The sequence below is a fragment of the Nyctereutes procyonoides genome, unplaced genomic scaffold (genome assembly GCF_905146905.1).
Source record: "Nyctereutes procyonoides isolate TBG_1078 unplaced genomic scaffold, NYPRO_anot_genome, whole genome shotgun sequence".
NCBI lineage: Eukaryota > Metazoa > Chordata > Mammalia > Carnivora > Canidae > Nyctereutes > Nyctereutes procyonoides.
In genome coordinates this window covers 12,619,832-12,639,355 of record NW_026575035.1, presented here as the reverse complement: position 1 = coordinate 12,639,355, position 19,524 = coordinate 12,619,832, and the positions used below count along the sequence as shown (strand labels likewise).

The window sequence follows — 19,524 nt, the reverse complement described above, 5'->3', positions numbered from 1 at the left end:
ATAGGATAGCTGGCATTACTATTAGCTTTATTTTGTGATAGCAATACAACACACTCCAAACAGAATCCAAAACATGGTTTTCAAAGGAACTGAGAATTCTGACCTAGCAGTCTTAGCTGGAAGAGACCTCACCTGGCTTTCTGAAAAGCAGCAGGGGCTTGCGTTCCCAAGAAACAGTGCTAATCAAAACAGCATTTTAACTTAGATTTAAAATATCACAGTTTATGTACCAAACAGCTAAAAAGTTGCTGAAAGCATCAAATGTGAAAATATTTTTTATTTTTATTTTTTTAAATTTTTATTTATTTATGATAGTCACAGAGAGAGAGAGAGAGAGAGAGAGAGAGAGAGAGAGAGGCAGAGACACAGGCAGAGGGAGAAGCAGGCTCCATGCACTGGGAGCCCGACGTGGGATTCGATCCGGGGTCTCCAGGATCACGCCCTGGGCCAAAGGCAGGCGCCAAACCACTGCGCCACCCAGGGATCCCGTGAAAATATTTTTTAAACAGTGAAGTGCTACACAAATCTAAAGCCGTATTATTATAGTTATAATTGTTCTTACTCATCTTTATATTCTTTATAAGTGTTTAATATACAAGACGCCTTTCATAATAATTATATAGAACCAACTGAGTAGTTAATTTCTCTGGCCATGATGGCCTGTAATATGCTTTTATTTTTATTTTTTAAAAAAGATCTTATTAATTGAGAGAGAGAGAGAGAGAGAGAGAGAGAGAGAGAGAGAGAATGAGAGAGAGGAAAGGGGTGAGAATGTGTATCAACTTGGGGGAGGGACAAAGAGAATGGAAGCAAACTCCTCACTGAGCAGGGAGCCCGACTCCAGGGCTCAGTCCCAGGACCCTGGGATCATAACCTGAGCCTAAAGCAGATGGTCAACTGACTGAACCACCCAGATGCCCTATAATACTTTTAGATAAAAACTTAAATGGAAGAATGCATATAACAACACTTCTAAATTTATAAACCCTTTAAGGGAATGTTTAAAATTAACTATAAAAAAACAAATGTCTCCTTTTAACTTGTATATTTTAATAAGTATATTTTAAGGGGGAAATTAATAAACTAAACTAAAATAAATAAAATAAAAAATAATAAAAATAAAATAAAAAATACATTGTCTTACTGAATATAACTGAAAGTCGTTTTAATTGAAAGCACTGGTTTTTAAATTTTTTTAGACACTGGTCATTTTTTAGTCAATGCTCTTTTGAACATTCTAATGATTTCTAAGATGCTTCTCCCCAGAAAACTAAATGGACACAAAAACTAGGTCACAGTATTGGGTATTTAAAAATTCTCCTTTATATCAGAGGGAATTTTTTTTAATGTTAGGCATATTGGGGGCACCTGGGTGGCTCAGTGGTTGAGTGTCTACCTTTGGGCTCAGGTTGTGATGCCAGGGTCCTGGGATCAGTTCCACATCAGGCTCCCCACGGGGAGCCTGCTTCTCCCTCTCTGCCTATGTCTCCACCTCTCTCTCTCTCTGTCTCTTATGAAAGAAAAATCTTAAAATCTTAAAAAAAAAAAGGTATATTGTATTCTCAGTTTCTCTAATTAACCAATGTAAATAAGGATGATTTTTAGGTAATCTGTGCATTTTTTTTAGAACAGCTATGTACAGAGTATGGCCAGAACTCCTTGTTAAAAAAGGACCATTTAGTGGAAAAGGAGGAGCTCCTATGAAAGAAAACTCTATGTACTTAAGTGGACATATCTCTAGATATTCCAAATACAAAATGTTAGTCCCCAATCTCCAAATAAGATTTCATTTTTTGAAAAACTACATATAGAAATGTACTGACAATTGCTGGAAGGACACATATCACTGTATTAATACTGGAATTGCGGTTGAAAGGGGCAGTATAAAAAGGGACTTGCATTTTTTACCGTATTTTCTTCTGTACTCTACAAAATTTTTTTTTTTACAATGACTAGGTATTTTTCTATTTTTAACAAGTAGTCCCTTCACCAAATCCGTGGTGGATAGGCAACTGTGCTGGATTGTCACAGGTCATACTGTTTGCACGTTTGCTGAAATGAAGAAGAATCATTGATATGGCTCCTGACAAGCCTGTGTGTGTTGAGAGCTTCTCTGACTATCCTTGTGGCCATTTTGCTCTTCATGAAATGAGACCAATGGCTGCTGTGGTGTCATCAAACAGTGGATGAGAAGGCAGGTGGAACTGGTAAAGTCGAGTTTGCTCAGAAGGCGAAATGAGTATTATCTCTAATACTTGGCACCTCAGTCTTAGTCAGTGGTGGAAGAACAGTCTCAGAAACGTTTGAATCAATTGGCCATTTATGTTTAATAGTGAAAGACTGGGGGATCCCTGGGTGGCACAGTGGTTTGGCGCCTGCCTTTGGCCCAGGGCGCGATCCTGGAGACCCGGGATCGAATCCCACATCGGGCTCCCGGTGCATGGAGCCTGCTTCTCCCTCTGCCTGTGTCTCTGCCTCTCTCTCTATGTGTGTGTGACTATCATAAATAAATAAAAATTAAAAAAAAATAGTGAAAGACTGGCTAATGATAATGCACTGTAAAACCTTCAAAAGGAAAGGAGAATGTTTTGTGGACCTGTGTGTGTGGCAATTTTAAGTCCTTAGTTTTTAAAGTCAGTACTTTTTAATGGGAACAACTTGACCAAAAATCTGCCGCAGAATTTTGAGAATCATTAAAACAAAAGTTTAATGAGGAAAAACAAATAAAAATAAATACGAAGCAGTCCTTTAGCGCACAGCAGAAATATTCAGCTGACAATGGTAGTGAGAAAAGTACTGCAATTTATTGGTAAACTGTAAGTTGTACAGAGAAGAGAAAGCAAAGGAAAGCAGGGTGAACGAAGTGGTGGTAGTAGTAGCAGCAGCTCTGAAAAGGAACCACATAGGAGACTATGAGCTGGTCCTAAAGAGCATTGCTGGCTTCCCCTGTGGAACCTGGCAGCAGCCCAGGCACTGAGCACTTACCCCAGCACATGCAGTTCCAACAACTTTATGTGCGTTACCGGACTTAATTCTCATCAAAGACTCACTCCAACAGAGGTTAGTTAAACTTGCTTAGACCACAAGCTAGCTACTGTGGAGCCAGGATTTTATTTTGGGTCTGGCATCAAAGCCCACACTGCAAACTACTATACTATACAGCAGAGGTAGCAAAAACAAAGCAAGCAGGCGGTGGGCCAAATTTAAGAAAAACAAAAATGGGAGCAAGCTCATTCTAGGCTTTGAAACCGGACTTCGTAAGTGGTGTATCTGTAATGAACAGACAACCCCTGCAGATCAGCGTCATGGAGCAATGTGGCCCCAATGTACTAGATGTGACAGTTCTCTCAAGATAAATTCAGAGCAGTACTTTTCTGTGAAATCTGTATTTTAGCCATTGATAATTAGTTAAGAAATTTAAAAGTTGTTGGGGGACAAACCCATCAATGGACACTAATATGCTACCTCTGTGCTCCAGGGTTTAAAATTAAGTAAAGCCAGATTAAATAATAGTACTGTTCGAAGGGTAATTTCCTGATTTTGTTAATGGCACTGTGGTTATGTGTTGTTTTAAAGAAAAACACTAAAGAATTTAGGGTAAAAGGACATCTTATTTTCAATTTACTTTCAAAGAATTCTGAAAAGTTTGTGCGTGGGGGTGAGACAACAAGATAAAAAGGAAAGAAGGAGGGAGGAAATGATAAAGCAAACATAGTGAAATGATAACATCTGGAGAAACATGGGGTCATGCAGTTTTATGTGTCTACCTGGTTAGGCTCTAGGATCCAGTTACTCAGTTCAACACTAATGCAAGTGTTGCCATGAAGGTACTCTGTAGATGTGGTGAATATCTACAGTCAGTAGACTTTAAGTAAAGATTATCCTCAATAAAACGGCTGAAGCCTCATGGGATCAGCTGGAAGGCCTCAGGTCTTCCTGAGTAGTTCTGCCTGGGGACTCTGTAACTGTAGCTCCTATCCATGAGTTTCCAGCCTGCTCTACAGATTTAAAATTATTGGCGCCTATAACTGCATAGCCAATTCTGTGAAATTTAAATTTAAAAAAAGAGGTAGCTATATGCACATACATATATCATACCCACAAAAACATATATATATATATATATATATATATATATATATATATATATACACACACACGCGCGCGCACACACACACACAAATAGATAAATATTTTCTGTTGGTTCCATTTCTCTGGCAGAACACTGACTGATGCAGATTTTGGTACCATGCTGCTGTAACTAATACCTAAAAATATCAAAGTGGCTTTGGAATTGGGTAATGGTAGAAGCCAGAAGAGTCCTGAGGCATATGACAGAAAAAGCCTAGACTGTCTTAAAGAGACTGTTAGTAGCAACACAGACATTAAATGAGATTCTGGTAAGGATGCAGAAGGTGGTGAAATGCATAATAGAGAAATCTTTTCTTCTGTCACCCAAAAGAATGTACCTATGGTCACTGAATAGAATGTGGACAGAAATATGTTAAAAGTGCTTCTGGTGATGTCTCAGAAGAAAATCCAGAACATGTTACTGGATAATGGAAGAAAGGTGATATTTGTTATAAAGTAGCAGAAAACTTGGCTGAATTGTGTTGTATTACTGGGTGGAAAGTAGGACTTGTAAGTAATGAACTTTTAGCTGAGGATATTTCCAACCAAAATGTTAAAGGTGCGGCCTGGTTTCTCCTTGGTGTTTACACAAAAATGTGAGGCTAGGAGATACACTGAGGAACTAATAAGCAAAAAAGAACTAGCACTTGAAAATTTGGGAGGATTGTGGCCTATCCAGATTTTGAAGGATGCTAAAATTGGAAAATTCATTGTTATGAAAGCATTTCTTCGGATTTAAACAACTTTTTGTTGGAAGAGATTAGGTGTATGGATCCAATGGATCCATTCAAACATTTCAGCAGAAACCAGAAAGAGAGATAAAGTTATTCAGAAAGGACCCATGAATAACCCTCTTGACATACACAGGAGACCCGACCCATAGGGATTTTAAGAATGATACACCAGCAGAAACACAGCCAGCTAAGACTGCAAGGGACAGACATAGGATAAAATGAAGGAAGGTAATCAGATCTCTGGGATTCTACAGGTAGGAAAATGGGCTACATGGCTGCAAACACAAGTTAACCTTTAAGAAGAAATGATTTAGAGAGCAGAGCTGCAGGTGCATAGGAAAAGCTGTGGGCCCTGAGGGCAGAATATCAAGGTACAGAGAATTATCCTCAGGCCTTGAACATCATGAATTCAATTTGCCCTGCTGGGTTTTGACTTGTTTAGGAATAGGACTCTTTTATTCCTTCCAATTTCTCCCTTTTGGAATGAGAATGTTTATCCTATGCTTGTTCCATCACTGTATTTCACAAGCAGGTAATTTGTTTTCTAGGTTTACAGGTCCACACATGGGGAGGGATGGTGCCCCCCAAAGAAACCACAAACCTGATCTAGATGACTGTGATGATGAGATTTGGGGCTTTTGATATGATGTTTAGGTCAGATTCTGGACTTGTTGATGCTATAATGAGTTGAAGCTTTATGGAATATTGGGATGGGATGAATATATTATGCCTGAAAGATGAACATGAATTTTTGGTGCAAGAGGGTAAACTGCAAGAGGTTGAACAGCGGCCCCAAAAAGGTATATCCAAGCTGTAACCTCTGGCACTTATGAAGGTTACTTGGAAATAGGGTCTTTAAAGATGTAATTAAATAAAAGATTTTGAGATGAGATGGCTTATATTTTAACTTATAGACATAAGAGATGGCTACTGTCCTTAAGAGAAAGGAAAGGCAGATACGACATATACAGATTTGACTTTACACAGACATGTGAAAACGGAGGCAGAGATTGGGATGATGTGTGTACAAGTCAAGGAAGGCCAATCACTGCCAACAGCCACTAGCTAGAAACTGAAAAAAGCAAAGAAGGATTCTCCCTAAAGCCTTTGGAGAAAATGTGGCCCTGCTGATGCCTTAATTTTGGGCCTTTGTCCTCCTCAACTGAGAAACAATACATTTCTGTTGTTTTAAGTCACTAAGTTTGTGGTAATCTTGTGGCAGACCTAGGAAACAAATATACTGGGTGAAGGGTATATTAGGATTCTTTGTACTGTTATTGTAATATTTCTTATAGGTTAAATTGTATCCAAATTCAAATTTTAAAGTGAATTTCCAATAATATCTTTAGTTTGCCATGGAAATCCTTTATAATTCTTTTTATTTTGTTTAAGTAGGCTCCATGCCCATCATGGAGCCCAATGTGGAGTTTAACTCACGACCCTGAGATCAAGACCTGAGCTGAGATCAGAGCTGGATGCTTAACTGAGTCCCCAGGTGCCTCTTGGCATGGAAATCCTTACATAATCTCAAATCTGCCTCTTAATACTCTTGACATCATTTTGCTGTATGTCTCAGAGCATCTATATTATAAAATAATTTAAAATACCTCTTTCATTGCACTTAACAAAGATAAATTTTAGCCACCTGGGAAATTTACCATCATGAAGCTTAACCTAAGAGTTCTGGACAGTAGATTTACACCATCTTTTTAAAAGACCTGGACTCACATAAAAGAATTGGCCCAGGTAAAATTACTACTCACCAGCAATTTTAAATCTGCTTTATTTATGAAAACTTACCAGCTGCTTCTCACTCACAGGAGATGGAGGTGGGGGAACAGTTTCTCCAGAAGAGGGACGCCAGGTTAAAAGCCTTTAAAATATCAAAATCACACCAATCACTGAGAATGTGAAATATGACACATCCAATATGTTTTGAAACAGGCATAAAAACGTCGTAAGAATATGCCAAAAACAATATAATCCTCCTCTGACTACTGCTAAAAACTATTTGCTGAAAAAATCTAGTAAAAAATTTAAAATACGTTATTTCCAGAAAACAATTAACTAGCATATAATTAAAACTGTACAGTGGTCATCAGTTAAAAAAAAAAAAACACACTTCTGAAAAGTTTCAAAAGCTTTAAACTCACTTTTTCTAAGTATTGTCATTAAATATTTTCTAAAGTGAGACTGAGAAAAGTTGGAGAAAAATTTTCAAAAATTGATAGAACTCTTTAGATTATATTTTTTAAATGTATAAAAATAAATGAAACGAAATTTGGCCCAAAAGAAGAAACTAACTTGCCATCCCTGGATTGGGTACTTGGAATAGAAAGATGATTAAGGCCCAAGTTCTTGCTTCTGAGAAGCAGGAGCTCCTGGGGAATGGAGTAGACAGATGGTAGATACATCATTTCAATTCAATATGGAAAGAACTCTGGTGCAGTTATTTTCTATTAAGAAATGTTTATTAGATGATCTTTAAGATCATGCATCTTCATTTGAATTTGTAATTCAATAAATTAAAACAGAAGCAGTTCCTAAAAACAAAACAAAGAATGTTCAGCCTGGCTGATTTTTGTTAAGATTTCACAGGGACAATAGCTAGGCAAGAATTCGGACTGTCTTTTGACAAAAAGGCTACAAATAAACTCTGACAAAAATGGATTGTCAAGTACATTGTTCCAACAAAATGTGCACCAAAAAATAAGAAAAACTGACCAGTATTTGTCCGTTTTGTGTAGACTCACCTAGAGGTTGCTTTCCTAGAGGTGCGTTTGATTTCCAATGTCTTATTAGGATACTTACAAGGGGCTCATATTAGTGCACACATATTTAACTCAGGTCATGAAAAAGTTTATGATGCTTAAAAATCTGAACTCAGTTTTCATATAGTTTTATGCCAGTACATACATACGTCTCTACTTACGATGTTTTAACTCAGATTTAAAACATCCTATTAAACAGATCTAAAGTAAAACTTTGTGTAGGTAAGAGAGCCCCAAAGGTTGAGCTGGGAAGTAAACTGAAGTATGTCCTACAAATAATCCAGGTGCTATTAGTCATTTAGCGAGACTACGTCTTAGTTTCCCCATTGATAACTACTCCTTCACTACAATTCAATTTTGAACTAATTCATTAGAAGATGACAATTAACTATAAAATATATTTGCAAATAAATTTTCCTTAAATTATTAAATCATAGTAATGAAATATATGTTGTTGTTTAAATTCAAAACCACTGCTTGCTTTAATCTGGATAAATAAAACCCTATTACAGTAGAATCACTTCAACATGACCAATGACCATATGACCAATCAGACTAAAGTGTTTGGTTTATAAAGAATTTAGTACAAGTATTTGTTATGGTTTACAGGAGTCCAATTTGCAATAAATAAAAATTCATGGAACACTGAGGTATTTTTAAAAGAATCCGTCAAAAAAAAATCACTAGTTACTATCAAGCTTTTTATGTCTATCATTCAAGATACAAATAAAGTTGTATAAAATCTTACGCATGTGGGATTGTGGTTTTGAAGATATCCAGTGTGCAGTTACAAGTTTTATCCCAGATTTCTAGGGTAAATTTCTCACCATTCAGAATAACAACATTCTCTAAGCAGTTTGTACCAGATCGTGCTAACTGCTCATTGTCTGGAAAAGAAAAGAGCAATTCATTTATATACCACCAGGGCCATATATTTAACACTGTGTCACTATTTGCTATAGACCTACCTTGCTGCACACACCAGTATAGTTGAGCAAAAATATCATCCAAAAGTACATCACTGAGTACTTCTAAATACTGGGTGAATACATCACAGATCGCATAAAGTGCATGATTACAAGTTGTAGTCATCCATTCCGCTTTCTAAGAGAAAAAACATCATTAAAAGGTTAGACCATTTGTCAACCACCAGTATTAAAAAATAAATATGTTTGCATATTTAATAGCTAAGCCTGTCCATGTTCCTCTCAGAGCGCTTACTTCCCTCTAGAATATTACATTCACCTCAACTCAGTATCTGAGATTTTTCTGTTATTCTGTAACAAATTATGCGTAAAATAACTATTTCTGCATTATTTTTGATTATAAAAAATTACTACTGAATTGTCTTGCTACTAACATTATGACTTCTCAAACAATATGCATGAATATCAACAGCTGGCCCTGCTCCACAATATGACCGAACATAAAAGGGAAGTAAGAATTTAACCAAGTGGGTTTAGCATAAATTTAAAATAAAACTTTCATGAAGTAGGGTTACTTGAAAATACTACAAATGGTAAATAAGGCCGTACAAAATAAGTTTAAATAATTTATTTTTCTCAAATACATAAAGGACTAATCTGGACTCGCTGATAAAATTTTCATATACAGTTTGGTGTCTACTTATTAATGTTTTCTGTAAGAGTCAACCTGTAGATTTAAAAATCACAGATCTAAAGTAAAACTTCTTGCAGGTCAGAGAGTCTCTAATGTTTGCATTTAATATAGCTGTATGGGACAAAACAAGAAAACTTGAAGCTCTCTCCCTACATTGAATGAAATGCATACTATAATTGGTTTTTAGTAAAAGACACTGAAATACAAGAAACAAAAGAATACTATGTATTCTTTACTCACTTCAGAATAAGAAGTTGCTATGAATGCTAAAAAACGTTATTGGTGTCTATAGTTGTAGCAATATTAAAATGAAGAAACTGGAAGTTCAACAAAAATAAAAAACAACCAATTCATTATAACTCAGTTTTTTGCCCAAATAGTGTTCTTTCTTTATAAAGATATACTTTTTATTACAATGAAAAACTTGCTAGGAATTTTTTCTCTTTTGAAAGATTTAAGATTTTAAGATTTGATCTATTAGAGAAAATATTAAGAACGCTTTTAACTTGACTGTGTCAAATGAAAATTTTTTTCTCTTACCTCTGTCTGCTGTTCTGGCAATTTCATGTTGTCAAAGATTCTGAAAACAATTCTAAATAAATCCTGCCACCAGTGTTTTTCATAAGTGTGGCCATAAGTTTTCATTATTTCGAACATTACTGTTAAACCCCTAAAATGATAAAAACACAAGTGGAAAAAATAATACCAAAAAGTATACCATATCAGATTCTCTTAAAATAGATTTTAGAGGTCATAAAGCTACTGAAAAATTTTAAAACTGGTTTTAAACTAACACGAGATATTCAGTTTTAAGAAATTTCAGCTGTAGAACAGGTTTCTTTGGAATGCGTCATGTAGGAAAAAATTCCAAAGGCCTTAGCCTTAAAATATTTTATTTCATTTTTCTTCCATTCCCACTCATCATTCCAGCAATTTAAGATTATAAATAAAATTAAAGATTGTGAATGATCACCATTAAATTAGTTTCTGGGAAATCTTTTACAAAGAGTTATAGGACTTTTTCGCTAACCCTGTAATTATTCATATAGGATCTCTGAAGAAAAGGATTTATAAAACTGAACCACTAAGATATTCATGTGGGCAGTTATTTCCTACTCTATATCCTAGGCATAGAGGAGTGCTTCTCACTCAGGAGGCACAGAGTGTTTACTGAACAAATAAACTGCTCAGTATCACATTCACTGTCTTTTAAGTGTTAAAGTTAAAACTCAACATTGCCTTCCTAATTCCTTAATATCTTCTTCTAAATAATAATCCCTTCTTATAACAATGCATTAAAAAACTTAATCTTTCTATATGCTACTTTTTTCTAGCAAAATTGGTATCCTTCCATTTAGAAAAGGTTTGTGTTTCTGAAAAGGTCTGATGGTAAGCCAGAACAAAATGTTGTTTGAAAGACTCCATAAGGATTGGTTCACAGTCTAACTCATTTACTATGTTACCTCTGGGCCTAATACATGTCTGGCACATAGCAGGCTCTAAATAAACATTTGTTAAATAAACGTGTAAAGCATATTATAACAGTCTGGTACAGCGAGTTCACAGCAGTGTATTTGATCTGTAAGATATCTAATGTATATAATGAAAAAGTAAAGGAGCCATAATAAGAAAATTCCTGTGAAGAAATACATTCTCTGCTTTGGGAGAAGCCTGTTGAAATTCATGATTCCCCCTACAATGAAACAAGGCTCCCTCTTCCCTTCCTCCTTTTCTTGAGCCTGAAATCCATTTCCTCCCACTCTAAGTAACTGGATGCTAACTCCCAGAGCTAGGGGTAAGGAGATGTGGGAATCCTGTTTCTTCATGGCCCACAAATCAAACACAGACTTACAGAGGTTTCCAAGGATTTTCACTATTCCAGAAATCTTTTTGAAAGCAATACTTAAGTTGCTGGTACAGGGAAAAAGAGTATTTGACACCTTAGGTTAATTAACCAACCCTAAATTTATAGAATTTTAAGGCAATCAAATGGGAACACATGTGAAAGTACTATGTAATTAAACTGTTATACAAATTGTGGTATTACATTTTTTTAAGGTTTATTTATTTATTCAGAGAGAGAGAGAGAGAGAGAGAGAGAGAGAGAGAGAGGCAGAGACACAGGCAGAGGGAGAAGCAGGTTCCATGAAGGGAGCCCGACGTGGGACTCGATCCCGGGTCTCCAGGATCATACCCCGGGCTGCAGGCAGCGCTAAACCGCTGCGCCACAGAGGCTGCCCTGGTATTACATTTTAAAATGTAATCTAAATATCAGCCCTTACAATCCTGTAATAAGAAAAAAGTTCACTCATATGATAAACTTTGCTCAAGTTTACTCATATTTTTCCTCTCCTTTACTAACTAGAATACATGTTTTCTCTTTTCTTTAGCAACTAGAATTCATCCATAATCTGAACATGGGATATGGCAAGAAGGAAAGCAAGATGGTCCCAGACAAGGAGAGGCTCAAAGACTAATAAAGGAGGAAGGTCCCTCATCAAATAAATTTCTACAAATAAACAAGGGCAAGGAGAAGGTGCCAAGTTTATACGATGTGTCTGTCAGGTATGTTAGTTGCTCCAATGACGTGGCTGGACAATTCAAAGTTGTAAATCTCAATAATTCAGTTTACATGAGTCAGGGGCTATCGTGAATTTTATCAAGTTCCTAACAGGTCCACTGCCAAACAATTCTCAATGTCTTGTGATTTCTAAATTCTATGACAAATTCCCAAGGTTTGAGTCCTATTTTGGATTACTTACCTAATTTCATAAAAATTTCTGTTATGACAAATAAAAATGAAGTTTCTTAGGATATGTATCAAACTCCACCTTGGATGGGGATGAGGGGGGTTGTGGCATAAGGGGAAGAAGGAAAGATTCATTCTTTCATTATAGTTCTATCATTGATATGTTACAAGTCTGTATTTACTCTTTCCAATTTTAGAAAATCCAATAAAGTTAACTGCCCAAATGACTGATTCTCCCCTAAAAGGAAGATGGGATACATAAAAGACAGATTTTTAAAAACATGTAATTGAACTCATGATGTCTCAAGCACCTGTTGACAGGTAACAGGATATACAAATCAGTCATTTCAATTTGGCAGTAAAATATGTAGGATAAAAATTTTACTATGGGATTGATAGGAGCTGTAACATCATAAGAAGTGTGTATTGAATGCTTATCCAGTTATACTATAAGCATAATAGTTTCTTTACAAATGGACTACACATTCATATAGATCTTTTCTTAAGAATATACTTTTGAAAGAGCTCATCTCTTTTTTTAATAGACCTACATTATTGAAAACTGTGTTACTGACCAGTCTTCAAAGAGAAATGGTTCTTTATCTAAAGTCCACCATGGATGTGCATTTGGAAATTCTTCTAGCATTCATCAGGAAATAAATATTCCCACTAACTTCAATTTCTAATTAGAAACAAGTGTATGAAAAGACAGAATGTGTAAACTATTACAAAAAAGCTAAAACTCAAAGTAGTATGCTAGACTATAATCTGAAGGAAAAGTAATATTTCTATTTTTACTGTTGCTCCATTTAACATTTTTAAATCTGCCTATCAAATAATTACTATATGTGATAAAACACATGACTTACGGACTTATGGCCTTCAACTACTAAACTTATGTTCACATAAGAAAAGTTAACTTAAGTAAAAATGAGCCTTTCAAAATTATAGTTACAAGCAATGACTGTTACCTGGTTCTTACATCTAATTTGCATCTATTGATGATACAGGATAACTCAAAGAGAATTGGGAACCATCCTCTCACCCACACCCGGTCTTCAGGTGCCACATTCATATCATCACTTGTGTACTCCTTGAAAGCCTTCAAGAAGAAAGGTAGATATATTTAAGGCAAAACATAAAACCTGTATATTATTTCTCCAAAAATCTTTCTGAATGCTTTACAAATCAAAAGTGAGCAATTTAAGACTATAACTGCCTATGAAGAGGACTGCACTAAAGCTGAAGTTGGTTTTAGTTTCAACTCTGTGATCAGCTTTTCTGTATTACTCTATTCACCAGGTTACATTAGGCTTCCATTTTTATTATTTCCCTGGTTATGACACATGCAGTCATACAAGCCACCCTGGGAAGTGTGAAAGGTCAGATGAGTCAATGTATGTAAAAAAGTACTAAGCACCCCATACATCCACATTTGTATGTAGTAAAGAAAATCTTACTACCAAATCTGTAATGAATCACTTCTCTTGATGACAATTACAGAGATACATTCAGATATGCAAATTAAGGTTGGCAGCCAGGTTGCCAATTCAACTTTTTATTTCAGTGCTTAAGCCCACACTCATCCACAGTCAACCTCAGTGCTGCCCAGTACAACATGCAAGCAATAGTATGGGTTCATGGCTAAAAACATAAGATTGGGTTCAAACCCTAGGTCTCCTTTACTAGCCCTGCAATCATGGACACAATTTTTAACTCCTTTGTGCTTCAGATTCCTTACCTGTATTGGGCTATAACACTACCTATATCCCATAAAGTTAACATTAAATGAGTTAATACGCATCAAACACTCAGAAAAACACCTGACATCTTTAGTAAAAGACAGCTATCATTACACTTAGGAAAACATCTGATACTTTTAATAAATGATAGCTATCATTACTATTTAAGTCAGAATCAAGCTCAAATAATTTTGGGGTTTACTGAAAAATAAATGCTTCATATCCCCTCAATTCACCAATAAACTTCAATCTCAGACTGGAAATAAATACTCAGCAAAATTTTGTTTACTAAATGATGCTATACCTGAGGTCTATCAGACACATATTTTGCACAATGGCGAATAAGTCGAATTGCTTCCATACTTGTGTCTGGGAAAGCTGCATTGCACGCAAATTCAGACAAACACTTCACTGCATCCTGGAAAGAATCAATGGTCGCTGGAAAGTGTTTTTCAAACACAAGAGCTAAAAGGGTGGGAAATATATCAAAATAATTATAATTTTTCAATTATTCCTAACTGTACCAAAAAACACCAATCCCTAGATGTAAAGCATGCTTAAAGGTGAAGGGTTTTGATGTCTAACAGACAAGGCTTTGTGTCTCTCATTACCACTTATTTGACTGTCTTGAGTAGTGGGGAGAGGGACACAGGTCTGTGTTTTCTTTACACTATAAAGCCAGCACATACTACAGTGATGGTATACAGCTGGTACTAAATCAACAGTTGAGTGAATATACAAAATTATGTTCAATCTATCTGTATTTCAGTTTCTTAATCTATGAAAAATGACAATGGTCATCATCATTATTATCTTTCAGACAGCTTAACCTATATCCTCAGGATTTCATTCTCCTTTATAGTCAAAGGAGGCTAGTGTAATGTAGTGGCATAATATTGTAACGTAGCAGTCAAAAACCTCTCCCTGGCTTTGAATCCTAACCCCATGATGCATTTTATACAAATCACTTAACCTCACTGGGCTTCAGTTTCCTGATCTATTTAAAAAGGGATAATGAAGCTACTTATCTCATAGAGTTGTAAAGACCAGAGGAAACACATTCAAAGTGCTTACTATACTATACTTGCCATACAGTAAACATTCAATGAATGTTAATTATAATAACGTAGTAACAATATGTCATTATTTTTACTCTGTTTCTACAGGCAAAACTTGGTAAACTTAAAACCTAGAATAGACCCCTGATTTTACATTTGTATTATTTTTTTATCTTCAACAGAGCCAGAAGAATACTCACTGACAATGTGCCCTGTTGTTTGGAATGCAAGTTCCACTATGCTTTCATCTTGATCAGATGCAGCTAGATGAAACACAGAGAAAATGTTCTTCCATCCAGACCGAATGTTAGCAGCTTGAGAATTAACCATTTGTGCTATACACCGTACAACCATATCTCGAATTGTTGGAGACCTAAAATATTAATATCATTGCTTGGATATGCATATAGATAAAACCCATCAGTTTTTTTTTCCTTTCTTCTGATTTTCCCCCTGCTGTGGAAAATAATAAGGTATTTTTCTGATATTAAGCAATTCAACAAATATTATAATACCTGTTCCGTTTCATTATATGTTCAAATGGTCTTAAGAAATCCTTCTGGAATCTGAAATTAGCAAGCTCCCCTTTCTCTAAAAACTTCATTGACAATTGCCTCAAGGAGTCTACTGCAAAAATAGCTACATCTTCATTAGGATTACAGCCAACCTGTAATGGCAACAGAAATATAGGGTGCTAATGTCAGCAGTGAAAATCTATTTCTTCATTTTTTAGAAAAAATATATCACTAATGACTAGCGTAGATAGGTAAATCCTAAGATTCTCCACAAAGGCACTAGGTGTACTAACAAAATTTCTCAACAAGAGAAACATATTTTAACTAAACTCTTAAAACCTGCAGCAATCACTTCTAAAAAGAAAGGATTCAAAGGGTTTTCTAATTTCAATTACAAAAATGTAATTTAAAAAAGCTAGAAAACGAAAAAGTCTCAATTAGATTATAAGGAATTGTTTAAAATTATAAATGTAAGCAAATCTTATAACTATTTAAATACCTTATTAAAATGATCGCCAATAACTTCCCAAATTCGAGACCACTGCAATCTTATTCTTCCCATGTTGTAATATGATATTTCTACTATTTTTTGTAGACTAAACATTCTTGGATGTGTAGTGGAAAGTAATTCATCCATAGACACGGCACAGAGCCAACGGACAAAATCCACTATAATATAAATAGATTTACATTGTTTAGCTTAAGTTTCAAGACTTTTAGCCAAAAAAACAATTTATAAATGAAATAAATATATATACTTACCAATAGCATTTCCATCTAGCCTTGTAGACCCTGTAAATATTCTAAAGGAAAGAAACAAAATTCAAAAATTTATAAAGTCCTATGTCTGTTTCATCAATTCAAAAAAGTAAGTAGCCTGAGGTACTTGCTACTTTAAATCTGGTTTAAGGTAACAAAAAATAAGGCAGTCAAATTAGTATTTTATCATATCATTTAATAACAAGTATAGTTTGGATGTTCCTCCCTCCCTCCTTTGCATATAACTGAGAATATATTGTTGTAATTTTATTAGTAAGTTTACAAACACTAGATCAATAGCTTATGAGACTCTAAGAAAAATATCAATTGTAAAACTAAATGATAATTGGCACAGTGCAAAACAGAGGATTTTTTCAATTCTTCCTGATTATCTACTAGCAATAAACATGTCCAAGATGAAAAATTATTTGTTTTTCAGGTAACATGTTTGATTAGAAAACTCATTTATGTTAAATTACAAGCAATTGCAAACAGTCTCCAATAGTTTAACCAAGAAGTGGCTAAATAACTTTTTTTGGAAAATTCAAATGTTTAGGGTTAAGCTGTCCTGTCTAGCTTTGCCCAGATTTCTTCACTGAGCTTTTTCATTGTTTTGAAGTTTCATAAAAGACTTCAGCATAAACCTATTAGTCTTCTTTCAAGGTCTATATTCTTAACCATGCCCTGGTTTTGTAACCAAAGGTATAATGTACCTTCCAGAGTGAACTGATACTCCTCAATTTACATTGTGTACTATAGGATTTGCATGGCAAAAAGGTAAAGGCAGGAGCAGGTCAAATATTAAGCTTAGAAATAAAGGAATTGGGAGCCCCTGGGTGGCTCCATCAGTTAAGGAACTGACTCTTGGTTTCACCTTAAATTATGATCTCAGGGTCATGAAACTGAGCCCTGTGTCGGGCTCTGTGCTTAGTGTGGAGTCAGCTTGGGATGCTCTCTCCCTCTGCCTCTCCCCCCTGCTTGCTCTCTAAAATAAATTTAAATAAATAAATAAATAAATAAAAAAATAAATAAATAAATGTAATCATAGTAACAGTAATAGCTACCAACAATCACAAAGTGGGTGCTCAGTGTTTTATACTATATATCCGCTCACTTACTAATCACAAATATCCTGTGAAGTAGGAACTAGAACTAGTATACTTCTAATTTTATAAACATAGAAACTGAGGCACAAAGATATTTAATAACTTCCTTAAAGTCACAGAACTAGTAAGTGCTACAGCCAAGATTCAAATCAGGATGGATAAAAAACACAAACAAACAAACAAACAAAACAAATCAGGATGGATATACTCCACCCTCTTTACTACTCTGATACACTGCCTCACACTTACCTGAAACCATAAGCATAACAAAACATAAACATTTAAAGTATATTGTTTTTTTCCTACAATGTCTACTATATCCATGCTGTGAGTAGATCATGATTTTTTAACCTCACTGCCCTTGAATGTCTGTCCATGTGTCCTGGCAATGAATAACAAATACAAGACAGGAAAAATAGCCTAAAAACCAACAACATGATGACTCAGAATCTGATCTGCTAAAGGAATATTTTAAGTTTTCCTCTATTGTTCTTGTCAGTACAACAAAATAATTCAAAGACCTAGCTGAGAATACCATGGGGGTCGGGGAGGGAATAGAATAATAAGACCCCATTTAATCCAGTGGTTAGACTGGATCCAGAAATTAAAAATACAAAAAGCCTACAACTTCTTGCATAAACAAAAATGAAAATAGCTAGAGTACACATTATAAATGTCATTAGGTGATTTCTCAAACCACATATATTCTCATAGGCAATGGCTATAAAAAAAAAAAATACCACAGAGGTAAAACTAAATAGTATACAGGAGAAACAGCAAGAAAAGGAAGAAGGAAAGAATTTTCTTTAAACTGAGAAGGAAGCTAATGACAAAGAGTAGTGGCAGAGATGGAGATTATACGCAACTACATGGGAAAGCAGCAACAAATTGAAGGCCCTGAAATCATGGAGAATAAGTACAAAGAAATACCAGTAGCAGACAAGTTTATAGACTCAGGGTGACAGAATTTATTTCAGGAGCATACATCCTGAAAAAAGGCATTCAAATTCCTACTCACTTTGGTAGCCTCTGAGGGATCACTTTATTTCTAGTCATGCTCCACTATAGATAAGCCATATGGTAGAGCAAAGCAGTCTGTGGAGGCATGTAAAGTTAAGCCTTCATAAACTAAGGCAAGAGAACAGAGCTATATTTCATAAAATCAGTCTATGAAATGGATTCTGCATTCCCTGTACAAAAAGCAAAGGACAGAAGCACGAGAATCCTGTGTGTTATTATTAAAAGACATATCCTTAAAAGCATGAGCAGGAAAACAAAATGATAGATTACTGTTCCAGCCACAAAATGAAAGCAAAGCAGCAATACCCCCCCCCCCAAAAAAAGTTGACAAAACCTGACGATTCTGGACCTCCATAAACTTTAAACTGTATGCAATGCAAAGGCAAACTACATGTAAAAAGTTTTCACAGTGAAAATATGAGGTAACACTGGTTTTTTAGACCTAATTGGAGGATATTTATGATCAAACACAACTGGGGATGTGCTACATGTATTTTCTGATAGGTGATGGAATGTTCCAAAGTGTGAGATAGGCCAATATAAAGCTAGATCTGTGTGCTTAAAATTAATAAAAACAAAAACTATGGTACTGTTTTTTTTTTTTTTTTTAACTTTTAGCAGTAAGTCATTCCTGGATAAGATCTATTCCTGCACAAAATAACTTTTAATTGAATCATGTTTTTTCTTTTAAGAAACAGAAGCTAGGGATCCCTGGGTGGCGCAGCGGTTTGGCGCCTGCCTTTGGCACAGGGCGCGATCCTGGAGACCCGGGATCGAATCCCACGTCGGGCTTCTGGTGCATGGGGCCTGCTTCTCCCTCTGCCTGTGTCTCTGCCTCTCTCTCTCTCTGTGACTATCATAAATAAATAAAAAAAAAATTAAAAAAAAAAAAAAAAAGAAACAGAAGCTATAAATAATTAAGCAAAAAGAATTACTATGATTTTTCATGTTTATTTTCTATACTTGTCATAACAGATTATTCAGAACAAACCTAAGGACAAGAAAATGATTTTTTTGCAGGACAGGTATAGAACTTTCCAGGATGATGCCTAAGACTATGTGCACCACTGACTTGAATTACCCAGGTTATCTAACTGACTTAGCTTATGAATTAGAGTCAGAATATTACATATAAAAATATACTCAGATACTGAGAAAGAAATTCAGAAGAAATATAATGAGAAAGTAAAATGTATCACACAAGAGTATCTTATAGTAAATCAAAGATATAACTTTTAATGCTTTTACTATAAGCTAAAATTTAAATGTTGAGGTTTTATATCAAATTGGACATTGGATTTATGTTTCCAGAAGTTATC

At 35.2% G+C, this 19,524-nt stretch overlaps 1 protein-coding gene across 2 annotated transcripts in view; it reads right to left on the bottom strand.

The window, feature by feature from the left end:
- Positions 1-19,524, bottom strand: part of ARFGEF1 (ADP ribosylation factor guanine nucleotide exchange factor 1) — a 143,164-nt gene that overhangs the window by 12,244 nt on the left and 111,396 nt on the right. For both annotated transcript variants that reach the window (XM_055318214.1, XM_055318213.1), the window contains exons 24-33: positions 16,083-16,123; positions 15,820-15,989; positions 15,321-15,472; positions 15,006-15,178; positions 14,052-14,212; positions 12,977-13,107; positions 9,797-9,926; positions 8,605-8,740; positions 8,385-8,523; positions 6,666-6,738 (exon numbers count right to left, since the gene is read on the bottom strand). In XM_055318214.1, coding sequence (XP_055174189.1) covers positions 6,666-6,738; positions 8,385-8,523; positions 8,605-8,740; positions 9,797-9,926; positions 12,977-13,107; positions 14,052-14,212; positions 15,006-15,178; positions 15,321-15,472; positions 15,820-15,989; positions 16,083-16,123 — 1,306 coding nt within the window. The remainder of the gene's footprint in view (positions 1-6,665; positions 6,739-8,384; positions 8,524-8,604; positions 8,741-9,796; positions 9,927-12,976; positions 13,108-14,051; positions 14,213-15,005; positions 15,179-15,320; positions 15,473-15,819; positions 15,990-16,082; positions 16,124-19,524) is intronic.